General features: G+C 35.1%; 2 protein-coding genes across 5 annotated transcripts in view; one reads left to right on the forward strand and one right to left on the reverse strand.

The window, feature by feature from the left end:
- Positions 1 to 16,065, reverse strand: part of LOC127841010 (DNA-directed RNA polymerase II subunit RPB11-a-like) — a 492,318-nt gene that overhangs the window by 277,453 nt on the left and 198,800 nt on the right. The gene's annotated exons all lie outside the window — the stretch shown is intronic.
- LOC127840819 (myotubularin-related protein 13-like) overlaps positions 9,151 to 16,065 on the forward strand; it is a 156,374-nt gene continuing 149,459 nt past the window's right edge. For all 4 annotated transcript variants that reach the window (XM_052369244.1, XM_052369239.1, XM_052369253.1 and 1 more), the window contains exon 1: positions 9,151 to 9,276. In XM_052369244.1, coding sequence (XP_052225204.1) covers positions 9,222 to 9,276 — 55 coding nt within the window. In that variant the 5' untranslated portion in view covers positions 9,151 to 9,221. The remainder of the gene's footprint in view (positions 9,277 to 16,065) is intronic.

The following is a 16,065-nucleotide window of genomic DNA, read 5'->3' on the forward strand; positions in this document are numbered from 1 at the left end:
ATGCCGTACTTGCAGTTCTTATTAATCTTGTAGTGCCTGACTATTTCGCTGTTCTAAAATGTGGGTCTGATATATGAGGTTCTCCATCAAAAAATGCCTCCTCTGAAACTTGTATAGGCTTATTTGCAGTCTCTGCTATATGCACAAGTGTGTGCAAGCCGCAGAAAAAGTTATTGAGTCTACTTATAGCCATCTGTTAGCATACGACATATCATACCATACTTGCCCAAGCTCTTCTGTTATTCTAATTTTTATATAATCTTCTAATAAAGAATTAAGCTTTTTTCTGTGCGGCCGCAATGTCTGACATAGTAGAAAAAATACTTCATAAAATATGTTTACTAACTGGATTGTTTTGCAAGGTTGATAAAGGGTCTTGCCCTGATTTGGTTACGTTTTTTTAGCCCCATAATATAAAGTTGCCCATCATCATCACAAAGATGGAAACCTTCTTTTTTCCCATATTTCGAAGTCTCATCACTTAAGAGGCACAGGTAACTTTTATTGGATAAATTATCAGCCAATTGTTTTTGAGACAAAATCAAACGTTGTATATTCATGTTGTTTATTGTAGACAGACAAGGTAACCTGTTAGATTTTAAGTTCACAAACTTTAAAACTGTTTCAATTACTGATGTAACTTTACTAGTAGTGACGTTATGACCAAGTAATGCATAAATTTATTGCTTTGCATCTTTATTGTACGCTTTAGCATCTTCATCATATAAATTTACTGTGTTATCATTCTGAAGAGACAAAGGGTATTCATTTTCTTAAATGGTGTCATTCAGACTCTTAGAAAGTTCATCTGCTTTTACATTTCTTTCAAGTATTATCTCTTCACGTTCACTCGTTCTCTTTTTCTGAGCTTCTGCCTGAGACTTAAGTTTTCAACTTGTGTTGGTGCGTAACTTTTTGCAGCACGTACTTGTTTTATAGTTTCATTTTTGGATAGCAAAAGCATATTTAGATGTGACACTTTTCTATCTCAATCCTTTCTGTCTTTCAGTATTGTCCTATACCTAACTTGCCTTTCAGTTCATTATTTTGATCAACAAAGTATCAGTTACTTTGAATATGCTTTAAATCGGACGAAAGCGACAACACTACAGATGAAGCAGTCTCTTCTGTCATATTATCACAATTTTTCTCAGAATCGGACTTCTTTGCAATTTCTTTCTTTTGAGGGAAAGTGCACAATTTATCTAAAAAATAATTCATCTTGTCCACAAACGATGGTCTACCTTTTGACTTATTTAAAGACTTGTATCCTTTCATAACTTTTTCAAGCGACTTTGATAAAGACTGTTTTTTATAGTCAGATGCACCACTACCTTTTAAAAAACACAGACTGGCAGTCTTGCCTTCTTTTAAATAGATGTCTATGATTTCATTGTTTTTCATTTCAGTCATTTTTCTGGTATGTTCAACACTACCAATGTAACAATTAAAAAAAATCTAAATAGTCACTAGGTGCTAATTAAGTAATAATTGTTTGTGCAAAAGCTGCATTATTTTGTAAACTTTAAGAGTTAATACCACGGTATATATTTGTAAAGGGAAATGATTTAGCTTCAATATTCTCATTAGTTTGCGTTGCTTCACAAGATTTAAATGTAACACCTCTTAACTAAGTCTATATGGCACGCTCAATGGGGAATCCTTCTTCCAGTTCTTCATCTGCTATAGTTGCACACCAAAAGAATGAACAAATGTCAACCAGACAGTCACTATCATAAACAGTTAGATCACAATCATGACATGATTCATCCGTCTGAGTACCAACCTCATAAGAATTTATGTCAGCAAAGCACGAACTAAGACTGTATTGTGATGATTCATCAAAGCTAAACAATGACAATGAATTTCAATTTGATGGTCAGATATACTTGCAGCACCATACTGTTTCATGGTAGTAAATATCTACAACAAATTGCATAAAAAAAATCTGGTTCGAAGTTGTGAATCTGGATGGACATACTATCGCGCAAATATAGGGCAATTACTCTGGTGTTTAAAGGGGAAGGTCAGTGATACTTGCAGTACTATACTTTTTCATGCTAGTAAAGATATACATTGTACAACATATTTCATTTAAAATTCCGAAATATTTACCAGTAACAGCTCTGGACACACATTTTATGTAAAATTTTAAGTAAACCAAAGGCCATAACTTCCAAGGGTTATTTAATTGATACTTGCAGGACAGCATTTCCCCGTTCTAGTTAGGATGTACTTTAAATTAAATTTCAAACAAGAGATGTGTCTAAGACTGCACACCCGACTTCTCTCAGTGCTGGATAGAATATCAATTGCTTAAGTGCTAAGTTCTAAGTGTAAAAAGGGGAATTGCTCTTATCTTATTCGTTACAGAGTTGTTTCCTGATGTCAATCGAATAATGTCTCACATGGTACAAGTGTTGTGAGTTTCAAGTTGAATGCTTTGATAGTGTTTGAGAAATTGACATTTTCAGTAAATTTCTAAGTAAAAAAAGGGGAATAAAACTTTGGTTAAAAGGTCCGCATCTCCTCCAGCAGCCAATTGTATAAATCTGGATAACTCTTATCCAGTGGATATCTTTTGGTTATCTTATAATATAATGAAGATAACCAAAATTTATCCGTCGGATAAGAGTTATCCAGATTGATACAATTGACTGCTGGTCTTTTTGTATTGAACTTTCCCACAAAGTTTCTATTGAAATCCAATCAGTAACTGCCTATAAATAGCAGTGAAGTAAAATTTGGATGGACAGATTGATGAACAATCCCAAAACAATACCCTCATCCCGATTCCATCGGCGGGGGATAGTATGAATAAGACAAATGTTAATTTCTGATACCTTATGACATGTACATTTCGGCAGTGACAGGCTGTCAAATTGTCGCTCTAGGAATTACTGTCAATTTATAAAACAAGTTAAAGTGAAGGCTGTTTAAGCTTAATCTCTGTGTGTGTAAAAGCCAGGGCTGAAAAAAAAAACACAAATCTTAATGTATTTTTGCCAGATAAGTTCAACTTACCAGCGCCTTTTCCAACTTTGCTTATTTTCATCAATGACTTTGGCTAGGAGGAATTGTATTCATCATCTATGAATCAATCTAGATAAGCATGTTGTGCAATAATATAATTTTGAAAACTTAGTGTCTAGAGTAAGCACTTTTTGTATCAAAATTTTAGTCTTTTTAAATATATTTAATTTTTTTAACCCATTTATGCCTAGTGGACTCTCCCATCCTTCTAAATCGGATCAATTTATTTCCAAAATCGGGGATATCTAGTATGTTTATTCCTATATTTAGAATATTTCTTACAGAAATTCTTTAATCATAAATGGGTTAATTTGACAATCACACACTTAAACTTCTAAGCAATATTTAGTTGTAAGAAAGACATTGTTGTTTGTTTACAGAGTATGAAAATTCAAATGGGAAATAGTGTTTGTCCGAATATTTTTCTATCCAAAAGCCACGTCAACACGAAAACGTTTTTTTATGAAAGTCCTTGCCAGACCGTTATGTCGGTTATGACATTTCGATGGAGCATACCATTGTTAGATATTACATTTCACACCACTTTCATTACACTTTCTGAACTGTTCAACTTCAACTTCTGATCTTTGTTTGGTTTGTTTTTTTGTAAACTTTCTGAAATGTTATTTTTACACGTGTGATGACTATCCAAACGGTGACGGAGTAAGCCGATGCACTGCCGAAAGTTATTACGGAAATTATCGAGGAACCACGGAAACTTACAATTGGGGTCAGTCACTTCAACTGGCCGGCGCTATTTCTCGCTACGGAGAATTTTAGAAAAATGTAGTGTATTTTAATGCTTAAAGATGGTACCAATTATGGCTTATAGTGGAAATCAGAAAGAATTAGAAATTCCTGTTTATTTGGGCCTGTCAAAAAGCTCAAAAATAGCACGCGACTGTCAGGTGACTAATCAATATTAACGTTACGACAAATGGACCAATTGAAAGCTCACTCTTCTTTTCAATTATGCAAGCATCTTTTTGTACATTGACCCTAAAAAAGAAACCGAAATGGCAGCGGCCACTTTAGTACAAATACAATAAGTACGGCGAATTTAGCGGGTAAATTAACATATGATTTAATTATTGAAATGTCCGATAATTGCGCATAATATAAAATGTGCTGTTTCTGATTTATTTGCAATAAAAAGAAAGAGAAAAGATTAAGAACAAAAATGTTTTAGGATTGTTTAAACTTGCACTCTTCTCAATGGTGACAGATACCGGCTCGTTAGCAGCCAGATTCGTTGTTATCGTTACTCCAAGTCAACTTAAACAAGAAAGAACGATTCACACATTTCTGGTTAAAGTGGCAAGTAACAAACATGATTTGATTTATATGTAATCTCGTGTGATCGTCTTTAAAGGAAGAACATGAAAGAGGCCAAGGAGGAATGGATTGAAGAACAATGTTTCATCATCAACAAAAAGATGACCGCAGGCAGCAGTAAGAAGGTCTACAGCTACCTCAAAAACCTCTCGGAGACCAATCAGCCAAATGCCAGTGTTATGTCAGACGCTGACGGGTAAAGGAAACTCCTTACCGAGAGCGCCACAGTCCTAAACAGATAGGATGAATTATGCAGTAACCTCTACAACTATCCGCTCTAACCAGATTCCAGTCTCCATCAGAACGATCCCAGACCAGAAGCGGACGACAAATGTCCGCCCATACTAAAGAAAGTTTTGGAAGAAACAGATTGTTGTCTAAAGGCAGGAAAATATCCGGGAATGGATAACGTCCCTTCTGAGCTGATTAAGCACAGAAGAGGGGCAACGACTGTAGCATTGAGGGCACCTTACGAAAAGATCTGGGAGGAGAAGAAGTGGCCCAATGAGTGAACCCAGTCACTGGTCATACCCCTTCCGAAAAAGGGCAACCTCAATTTGTGCGAAATTTAACGCACCGTCAGTCTTATCAGTCACTCCAATAAAGGTATGCTATGAGCCATACCTTATCGACTGAAAAGTAAGGCCGAGGAACTGCTGGCCGAGGAGCAGGCTTGAGTCGGAGCTGGGTGGAGCACAGTGGAACAGATCGTCAACTGCAGAGTCATCAATACAAAAACACCTGCAACACCAACGTGACCCCTTCCACTACTTTATTGACTTTAAGAAAGCTGTCGACCGCGAGTGGCATGTTGGCCTATTGCATGTTATGAGAGGATTTAACATTGACGAAGGGCTGGTGGATGGCATTCAAGATCTCTACGACAACGCCACCAGTGCAGTACTTCATTGGACAGCAGGGGGGCTTCATCAGGACATCAGCGTGCGTCCGTCAGATATATCTGCTATCTCCAGTCCTGTTCAACTTTTTCCTTGAGAAGATAATGCAGGAGACTCTCCGTGACCACCAAAACTCCATCTCCTACTTGATGATATTGACCTCATGGGTGTAACCAGCACTGAACTTCAAGATCTCACCGACAGACTCTATGAAAGGACAAGAGCATACAGGACGGAGACAGCATGGAGAAGTCAAACATCATGGTGAACAGCACGACGCGACCAACACCAGCACAGACATCACCATGAACGGCGAGAAGGTAGAAGAAGTGACCAGCTTCAAGTACTTGGATGCAACCCTGTCCAACGATGGTACCAGTACCGCTGAAGTTAGAATAAACATTGCCATTGGGACGGCATCGATGGCCTGACTTAGCAGATTTTGGACAAGCAGGTCAATTAGCTTCCATCAGCTGTCCCACAAAGTACAGGCTCTTTAAGTTCCTCGTAGTTTCCATCTTTCTCAACGGCTGTGAGACCTGGACGCTTTACGCGGAAACAGAACGCAGGATACAGACATTTGAACATATATGTCTCCGAAGACTGCTCTAATACGGAGCACAAGACCAACGAGTACGTCCGGCACATGACTGCTACACGTGTTGGTACACAAGAGCCCCTACTGGCGAACGTCAAACGACGAAAGTTGGCTTGGACACGTCACCAGGCACGACTCTCTGTGCATGACTGTTCTCCGTGGGACGCTAGAGGCAGGTCGACGTCGAGGACGTAAGAAGAAAAGCTTGATTAATAATGTAAAAGAATGGACATCCCTTCCCATGGATGAATTACTTTAAGCAGCACACAATAGACCTGACTGAAGGATTTCTGTAGCGTCGTATGATGATAACAAACATGTATGGAAGCAGTCAGTTAAGTATGAATGTATTAGAATTGTATTGAATTTTATTTTTAAAAAGATTCGTTTATTTGATTTGAAAAATGCATACCATTTTATTTAGATTTACACGTCTCATACGAAATATTTGGGGTTTTCCTGGTTTGATTAGGGAGGTAACTCTGTATACTTCAAGTTTTTGGTTTTACCTTTTTGGTTATAGTCCGCTTGCTATATATTAACTAAACTTTGTTGACCATTGGGGACAAAGTAGCGAGGTGAAGGAATGCTTGACACAATGTTTTAAGATGATGGTTTTGAATGCGGTTATACGTATGGTCGGGCTTTGTCAGTTTGCTCATTAAATCGGAAATTTTGAATGTTGGCCTTATTCCACAGGTGAAGAAGTATATTAGGGATCCAGTGCAAAGTTAGTAATTTGGGTTTCGATCGTAACACTTTGATTGGCACTATTTCTATACAAGATCGACGTTTTATTAAAGCTCGTTCAAACATATCGAAGCTGATTGTTGCCAGTGGTTGAAACACGAGAATTTCTGTTATTATTATTATGCTTCCGCGTTAATTTAAAACAACTGGTGAATAAAAAGTATATCTTCAAGCATATCGATAATTATAATATTGTTGAAGTTAATGCTGGACTGACTTCTGTTGTCTGACACAGTACAAATTGTGCTTCATTACTTAGGTTAAATGAAGGGTCTGTCGCGCGTATTTTCATATCGTCTAAATAACGACAGTCCTGTTTGACTTCAGTGGATGACAACAACAGTGTTCACATAAATAGCATTTTTAACGGAAATCCACTACAAAGAGGAAATTTTTATGTTATGCAGATCCGTGATCTTGTGGCGCCAGAACTCAGGGGTCGTAGGTTCGATCACTAACTCAAACCCCACCATACTATAACTCGTCATTTCTCAATATCCAGACTGCATGGATAACCCTTTCTCGTGTGATTTAATACATTGTCTCGCAATTTTTTTTATCTGTCTGAAACTGTGAAGAACACAAAGACCGAATCACGAAAGCGTTCTTTTTTTGTTCTTTTTCTTACAACCCGTCATTAATAAATATATTAAATCTTGTTTTTATAAATAAGTTAAATAATGTTCATTTCATTGATCCTAAAAAAGTAACAAGTATGTTGTCCATTTTTAGCAAACATTTTGAGAAGTTATATGGTAAGTAAATTCAAATTAATTTAATTGTATTGCTATTCAGGGTGCAGGATAACGTTACTTAATGGGGTTTTCAAATGGATGTTAATGGATATTAACACAGCGGTAAGTGGTGCTATTTTCAAATAATTTTTTAAACAATTTTTCTGAAGAATTTTAATTAGAGCATAAAAGACAGTTACTTTATGCGGCTTATTTCAATGTGAAAAAACAACAACAACAGAACTACTTAACTTAATTATATATCTAAGCCTGTGGTCTTGGCAAAATTTTTGAAGCATTCATTTACAATGTTATGCTGCACGCAACGTGAAATTGTGGTACCGATTTCAAAAGTATTCAATAATGTATTCTTAAATCTGAAGATATCATCACAAACTGCAAGAATAAACGTATTTTATGCACTAAGATTTGTGTAAACATAGTTCAATAACTATATATATTTGCAACAATAAAGTTCCCAACTGTGTTGTTTCATTCTGTCCAGCCCGTGTGTAATCATCTGTGGACCCCGTTGATCCTGCCTGCACCCTGTATTAACTGTGAATTGTGATGCCATGAAGTAAATTCTTAAACAATATTGTTTTCTAAATAAAAAAATCCCCCCAATCTATTGCATTGACCCGTCAAATTATATTACTGGCATGCCATCCCTCGGGCGTGAACCGCTTATATCAGATTTTGTAATGCCTATGTATCTGTGTATTTTGAAGCTTTATTATGTCCTTCAGCGCTTGAGGTTAAATTTAGTATGAAGCCGTAGTTTGTCTCAGTACTCAAACCTTTTTAACTTGTTAGACTCACGAAAGTTGAACACACTATGTAGTGTACCAGTGAGAACAGGCAAATTCGTCGTCTGCTTAAATTTAATGGAGTTATCCACACAGGCAGTCACGGGTTACGGTTCCTACCGTAGCTAAGGCATACTGATTTGCAAAATTGCGTCTGCATTATTTGTGAGCTAACGTTCACAAATAAAAACTGCGTCAGTTGGACACCTAGATCTATGCAACTTTTATCGCGGTGATATTTACTTGAATTTAAAGCAACAGTAACACTTTGACAAATGCTATAGACGCTGTCTAGATAACACACATATATTCGTATATTGGTATTGTATGTTTTTTCTCGTCTGACGCCCTTGTATTTTGCTTCCTTAATTCTTTTTCACGATCTTAATTCGATTACAAGACGTGGCATCGTTAATTTTACTCTCTCACGGACACTACAAGTATTCAAACACAATTTTAGAAAACATATACCGTCTAATGAGTATTGTGTAAATCCTCATGCAGTTTAATAAGAATAATATGATATTTGAGTTTAGAATTGATTTGCTTCAATCAATTCAATTCCATATTGTTTAAAATGTAACACCAAAATCCAGCACCCAAAGTTTAATCGCTGAATCCGATCGCAAGCATTTACATTTATTATGTTCACTTTTAAAACGTTGCAAAAAGTTTTTGTATATTTCTGATGCCATGTTTAAAACGGGGGGTTATTCGTGTGCACTCTGTACACATTTCAAATGATTATTTGTCTCCCTGTACGAAGGTTTTGCAAATCTTAATGGACCATCAACTTGTTATTAACGAATAACTCGATGAGTGATGAACCTTGTCTTAAATGATATGTAAAACATATTCTTAGTTTGCTGTCTTTCATGTTCCACAGTAAGGAAATTTGCGGAAAAGTACAGTAAATATACGCGCCGCTACGTAAAAAAATGTAATCATTTTGTGACTTTTACAATATTCGATTCTTTCACACCACCATGAATTCTCGAGTGTTGAAAATGGCTACCACTTAGCAAAATCGGAATTACTCTGGATATAATTGGGATTATTTGTGATGTCTCGGCTGGTGGATTATTTTGTAATTGTGGGATATGATCATGAAAAAGAAAGTAAGTATTTCCTCTGTGCAAAATCTTAATTCTGAATGTCACAAATCAAAACAAGCTGCTGCAACTTGATTCGGGCAAATTGACAGATGTCAAATTCGCACAACACATGTTCGTACCTTTTCAGCGTTTATTTCGAAAGTCAACACATTTTATTCCAATTAACTCGCATCTTATTAAGGTTTATTTCAGTTAGCCTTCCAACTGACTTTATTGTAATATAGTATACGAACGTTGATTGTTATTGTTTACATTTCGATATTTCCGCGCATGCGCATTGACTGGAGGGCAAAAACACTGGTTACAGTAACGTAAAGCATGTATAAAGGGCTTTTGTTTCGTCAATATTTTGATAACAAATGCGAAATAAAAATGAATATCTTAAAAGAAAATAGTGCTAATATATTATATTTAGTACCAATAAATGTATATTCACATATATATATCGATCCCTCTTCATAAAAACAATGTAGTTATAAGCATCAGAGTAAACGTGGTGGGAATACTAAATACTTGCCTTATTGTTTCTGATAGTAAGACTTTAATAAATGATATTGCAACAATAATAAAACACTTATTAATTTGATAATAATTATTAGTGGTATTAGTGGTATGGATAGGTTGTTTTTCTATCAGCTTGTAAGAGGTGCATTTAATCAATTATCAAACAAAGCCAAAAACGGAATACATTAAAATTTTAAATGTTATGGTTAACGGTATATACTTTTCCAATCAATAAATTTTCGTTTCGTTAACATTGAATGCCAATGTTAATAAATTTTATCATACAAACGCGGAAAAAAACCTGCATATTATGTAAATTGAATTGTCTTTGCATGTATATTGAAATCTCTTTACTAGTGACACGGAGCGTATATTGTCATATAGAGTCCGTGCTAGTGATGATTAGTGATAATTTAAAGTCTAGCATTGTAATATTAACACATTATAAATTTCATTTCTTTAACGCAAGTATTTTTTACCATATTGTGATAGCTTCTTTTCATGATGGTATTGTGTACACTGAAGTAACGTAAAATCTTTACACGTACTAGCGAAGTTTACATTTGCCGGATCCCTTAATTACGTAGCAGTAATACTGCACAATATGTTAAAATTATATTTATTGAACACTGTATTATAATGATTCAATTAACTGGCTAATATAATGCACTTGTTCCTGTTAATCCATTTTTGACAGATTTCGTCATTTTGTAATGTTGAAATATTTTGTTGAAGCAACTTTTCTTTTTTGCTTTAAAATTTGGCTTTAATGATTTCTCAAAATGCCAAGAGATGTCATGGAGGTATCATGAATTGTGTTTAATGAACAGACAATCGTCTGCAACATGTGGTTTATGGCATGGACCAAATGTGCCTTGGTTTATGACACCCTGTTGTCTTTGTCTGGACGGTCTCCGATCATAACGAGATAATCGATTTGTGATGAACAAAGATGCAATTTAACACCTATGCTGCAACACAGAGTGTCAAAACTGGTGTCTCAATTAAATAAATCAATTACATCAATCAATAATATTTTTTTAATGTGTAACAAGGTTAGTTTTTTTAGACATATAAAGGTTACTACATGCATATGTTGCTAAGATAAAATCTATCTATTTGTTGTTTGTCTGTATCCTCAATTGTTTTCGTTCATTAAATCTATTTTATTCTGAAAGAATTACAATTTCTGAGACTTGTTTTAACTTCAAATGGTCGCAAAGAAGTGCAAGTAGAGAAATTTTGTGGTAACCATATACCGTACTTGCTCTTAAATGGATTTCCACTCCCGAGTTCGTTTGAAGTAAAAACAAATAATAACAATATTATTTAAAAATAAAGATCCTTGCATGCTTATGTCTTTTCAGACATAATAAGTAAAATTATATTTGATATTATGCATGATTATCAACAAAATTGTTGATTTTGTCAAGGCAGTGCTATGAGATAGATATTGAGATAGACCTTCTGTTTATGCGCGTTTTGCCCTCCAGTAGAAAATCGGGTCATTTAGCAGGTGCGCGTGACGTCACTCGTCAACGTTCATATAGGTGCTACCTTAGTTGCAATAATTCAACTCTCAGCTTTATCTACATCTACATCTAGTCCAAATAATTAGACGTAAGCTACCCCGCTTACGTCTAAACGGCTACCGCCGTTTTCCTATAGCAAATTGAGTTCACTTTAAACTTCAGTTTTTCTCGTTAAATCTTTGCTAATGCATAAAATTATCATTAATTAGACATAAATGTGTGCGATTACCTCTTAAATGTGTAAAAATTGTGCTTTTAAACCACTTATGTACATTTTTAAAAATAAACATACACAACACACGAAGTGTGTTTGTCGTTTATAGAATTACATTGAATTATCTTAAACGAAATTATTTTTTGAATAGGTTACACATAACCAATTGTTGTTGTACAACAAACCACATCACTTTTTAGCTTCAGTGATTTTTTTTGCTTTAATTTGTTACAGCCTGTGCCATTTGAAATGGGAAAATTAGCGCGATAAACCGTGAAATTGGGAAAAATAGCGCGATAAACCATGAAATTGGGAAAAAATAAGCATTATAAATAGGATTATAAGTAACAGAAGTAATATTGTTTTTAAGTGCATGTTCAGGGAGTTTCCTAGAAAAGGAGTCTGGTCAAATTGGGATTTTTTTTAATCAATAAAAGTGGCAAGTTTGGGAATGATTTATGGACAAAAATGACTAAATTCAAGTTATATATTTTGTAAGACGTTAAAAAAATAAAGTTGAGACATAAAAAAAAAAATATTTTTTTTTGGAAGTTGGGCTTTTTTGGGGAAATTTTGGTCAGATTTTTGGGAAAAAACATGTATTTTTGCGATTGGGAAGCAGCCGAAAATCGGCTGTAAATTTGAGCAAAAAAAATCACTGAGCTTTCTGTACTCTTTAATTAAATGGAACCTATATATGTGTGTTAAAACTACCAGTTGTATCACGGAGTGTACATGTACATTGTTAGGAGATGATTCGAGTATTTGACCCTTACTGTAGTAAATTCAATCTTATGCAAAAATTATTCATCCGATTTTATTGGTTTATACGTTATCTTGTTGCTTATTAATTCCTCTTTCAAAAAATATACGTTTTAGTATATTCCCATTGTTATTAATGGATTTATAGCGAGATAAACTCAAGAAATACACATTTTATGTTTTACCAACGCGCGTTTCACCGTATTGTGGCTATCGATCTTGTACAATTAGCGTACAGCGAAGCGCCGAGGTTATACATTTTGATGTACAGTACAGCCAAAGCGGAACAAACGTATTTCGCGATCCGCGGCGGCAAGGCGAAACGAGTCGATGCCGCGTCAGTCGTTGAAGCCGCGTCAGTATGCGGCGGCAAGTCGCATTTCGCCACGAAACTTCGCATCTGTCTGCCGAGGCATGCCGCGGTCCGCGACATGATGCCGAGTCGATGCGATCATGAAATAATTTTTTTTTAAATTATTAGTTACATGTAATTAACAAATTTTGAAAGAACAATTATAATAATAATTAAAATCATAATAAATTTATTGTGCGCGGATTGTATTAGCATATACATGTAAGCATAGTTAATGTGTCTGGCCAATTATTAAGTTTGTTTCCCGCCCGTAGCGTATGTATTTCACACATAAACAAGGTCACGTAATTATGTTTTCGCACATACAAGTGGTCAAGGCTCCAGCATATGGTGGATTTATAAATTAATTGCATGTTGATTCCGCTATTATATTTTAGCTGAGAAAATTAGCAGTTTGAAGCCACATCAATAATCAAGACGGTGACGACGGATTTGTAGTTTTGTTAATTATCAGCTTATTATAACTATTGTTTGAATATGCGTATATAAACACGTTTTATTTTGTTCATATTATACAGTTAATATCGCTACTTATTACCCGATAATCCCGTATATTCCAGTGTTAAAGCAAATGCTGGTAAATATTTACGATACACAAACATTCTTGATATTTTCCTTAAGTATCAAATACATTTTGGCATTTGTTACTATTTATAGAGATGATGAAATAACGTCTAATCGGGGCGTTTTTTTCTCCACTGAACACACGATTTACGCCTGACGTGATGTTCATGTATTTATACAACACAAAATACACCCAAACTTTCCAAACGACGTTCTACATGTCTGCATAATTTTCGCGCGCTTTTTATGAAACAAAGGATATTTTAGCACTGTTTATTTGACGCTAGAATTTGCCAAAGGACGCGTTAGCATTAAAATTCGGAAGTGTGTTTCGGATTACAAATTTAATAATGATAATCGAACGAAACATAAACAGTTGCGCGTAATTAATTCTACGCTACACATACATGTATGTACATGTAGGTGGATATCTTTTCACTCGATCCGCCGCGTACGTATGCGGCGGATTTACTCCGCGAAAGTACGTGAGGTTAATACAGACTCGGCGTCGTTGCGCGGATCGATGCCGAGTGCCACGGCGATACGCCGCCTGAACACACAATTCGGCCGCCGCGGACTAATAATCTGGCCGTGGCGTAGCCGCGGATTATGTTTGTGCCGCTTTGGCTGTACTGTACCCACTCACGTCTTTTGTTAAATTATAGATTCATTTCTCAGCAGATTTTGACAAATTATATATCATTAGAAAGCTTACGTAACGTAGTAAACAGATATATAAATATATATTAAGTTTTTCTTCTGATTTCGACAGCCCGGCGAGTTATAACTTTAACTTTTGCAAATATCATACCGTTTTGGAGTTTTAGAATCTAGATTTACGGTTGACATGTTCGTACTTAATACCAATTTGTAGCGTTCTTCTGATTTCGACAGCCCGGCGAGTTATAACTTTAACTTTTGCAAATATCATACCGTTTTGGAGTTTTAGAATCTAGATTTACGGTTGACATGTTCGTACTTAATACCAATTTGTAGCGTTTATATTTGGAGTTCAGTTTTAAAAATTACATCTTGCTTAGAAGAATAGAATTCTGTATACGATAGAAAAAAAATTGTTTAAAAACGAAAGTAATTAAGGAATGAAGGCGGAAGAAAGTAGCGCGCGTTCCTAACGCACTGAACTGATGCTACGGTCTTGGCGATTATGCTTTTGTTTAGAAACCGGCCATTGAATTTCCTTTGCCATGATTATTATATTTTTTATGGAATATATTGTAGTATTTTGTTCACGAAACATATCAATAAAGCTTATTATAAATAAATCTTAATAAATTAACGATTTCAGCTCTTGTTTATAACACAGAAAGGGTGTTAAATTTATGATGAAACAGCGTATATAGCGGACCCTCTCGATTTTATTCGGCTTTGCATGCATACTTGAAATAAAATGGGTGTCAAAAACATTCATCGTTTGCTGTTAATTATCAACGAGGCAATTATGTATAATTATATGAAATGTTATTTACCTTAAATTATCAATTTATTAAAGATTCTTGAAAATCACGGTCGGTGTTACGCGGGTCATTTCGTATTTTGACATCAGGGCATCATGTCAAACTATTCAAATCAGATTTTTTTTCACTGGGACGATGACTGCTTAGATTTAGACAGGCAGACAGATAGTTTATTCAGACTTATACAACAGTACATCGTCTTCAACTCAAATATATAAATTATTTTGAGACAAATTGTTAGGTGATTACACATATAGCAGTGATGATTCTGAGAATGTTGCCATGTTTCTTATCCGTGTAATCTAGAGTCCGTGGTTTGAGCATTTTTATCGCGGTGTTCAATAAAAGATATCTCAATAATCTTGTTTATTGATAGATCTGTGGTTTTATTGCCCCTGTGTTCAGCACAAACCAATTTTCTCGTTATGATCAGATACTGTGCCGACCAATACTAAATAACACTATGGTGTCATACGCCACAGCAGGGACCTATACTTGTGATCATGGAGTCTAAGTGCAAGACTTAAAAAAGTATGTCGTTTCGCTTGCGGTTGTTAAAGCCAAAACGGGGCTTCCCAGCTGGCACAGCTGCTGATATTCAGATCTGAATACTTAAACTAATTTAGACCTTATTCTTAACCGTTGCGCGTTTTACGATATTGGATTTTAGGCGGGAATACAACTCAGTGAAACTATTCAATTTCTTATACAACATTAAGCATATTAACAGTTATTGAAATTAACAATATCAGCGACATATTTTTAAAGACTAAACACCTTTTCAAGTATCGAATTTAACATGTCAATAAAATATATTAATACCAAAAAAGGTTTCATTTAATATTGTTCACATTAAACCTTAAAATGAAAGTGTCGCTTTAACTATTTTCCGTGTCTTATTAAGCCGCGAATCGTTTGCTAAAAACAGTTAACAAAAAGGGCTACACGTCCTAATTCTTAATGAAATACAAAAATAAGTATAACATAATTAATAACGTCCATAAACACACACAGCAAGATCAAAGTTTTAATGGAAAACTAATATGACATTCCACGTAAATTATTATTTTCGTCTAAATCGAATACTATATATTGAAAAAAAATGTATTTATAACCGACCAATGAGGTAACATTATGCAACTTTCAATTTACACAGTGCTACATGTATATGGCAACAATATGGAATTTGAACAGTGGTAGTGTTTCAAGGACTGGACTATCATTACTTGCAGGGGTGGCGAAATCTCAAAAAACTATACTTGTCCACGGACAACCATTTAGGAAATTTAACTTGTCCGTTGCTGAACTACACTTGTCCGTTAATGTTTATATAAATTATAAATGCATTTATTGATTAATGTAAAACAA

Source organism: Dreissena polymorpha, chromosome 1 (assembly GCF_020536995.1).
Source record: "Dreissena polymorpha isolate Duluth1 chromosome 1, UMN_Dpol_1.0, whole genome shotgun sequence".
Classification (NCBI taxonomy): domain Eukaryota; kingdom Metazoa; phylum Mollusca; class Bivalvia; order Myida; family Dreissenidae; genus Dreissena; species Dreissena polymorpha.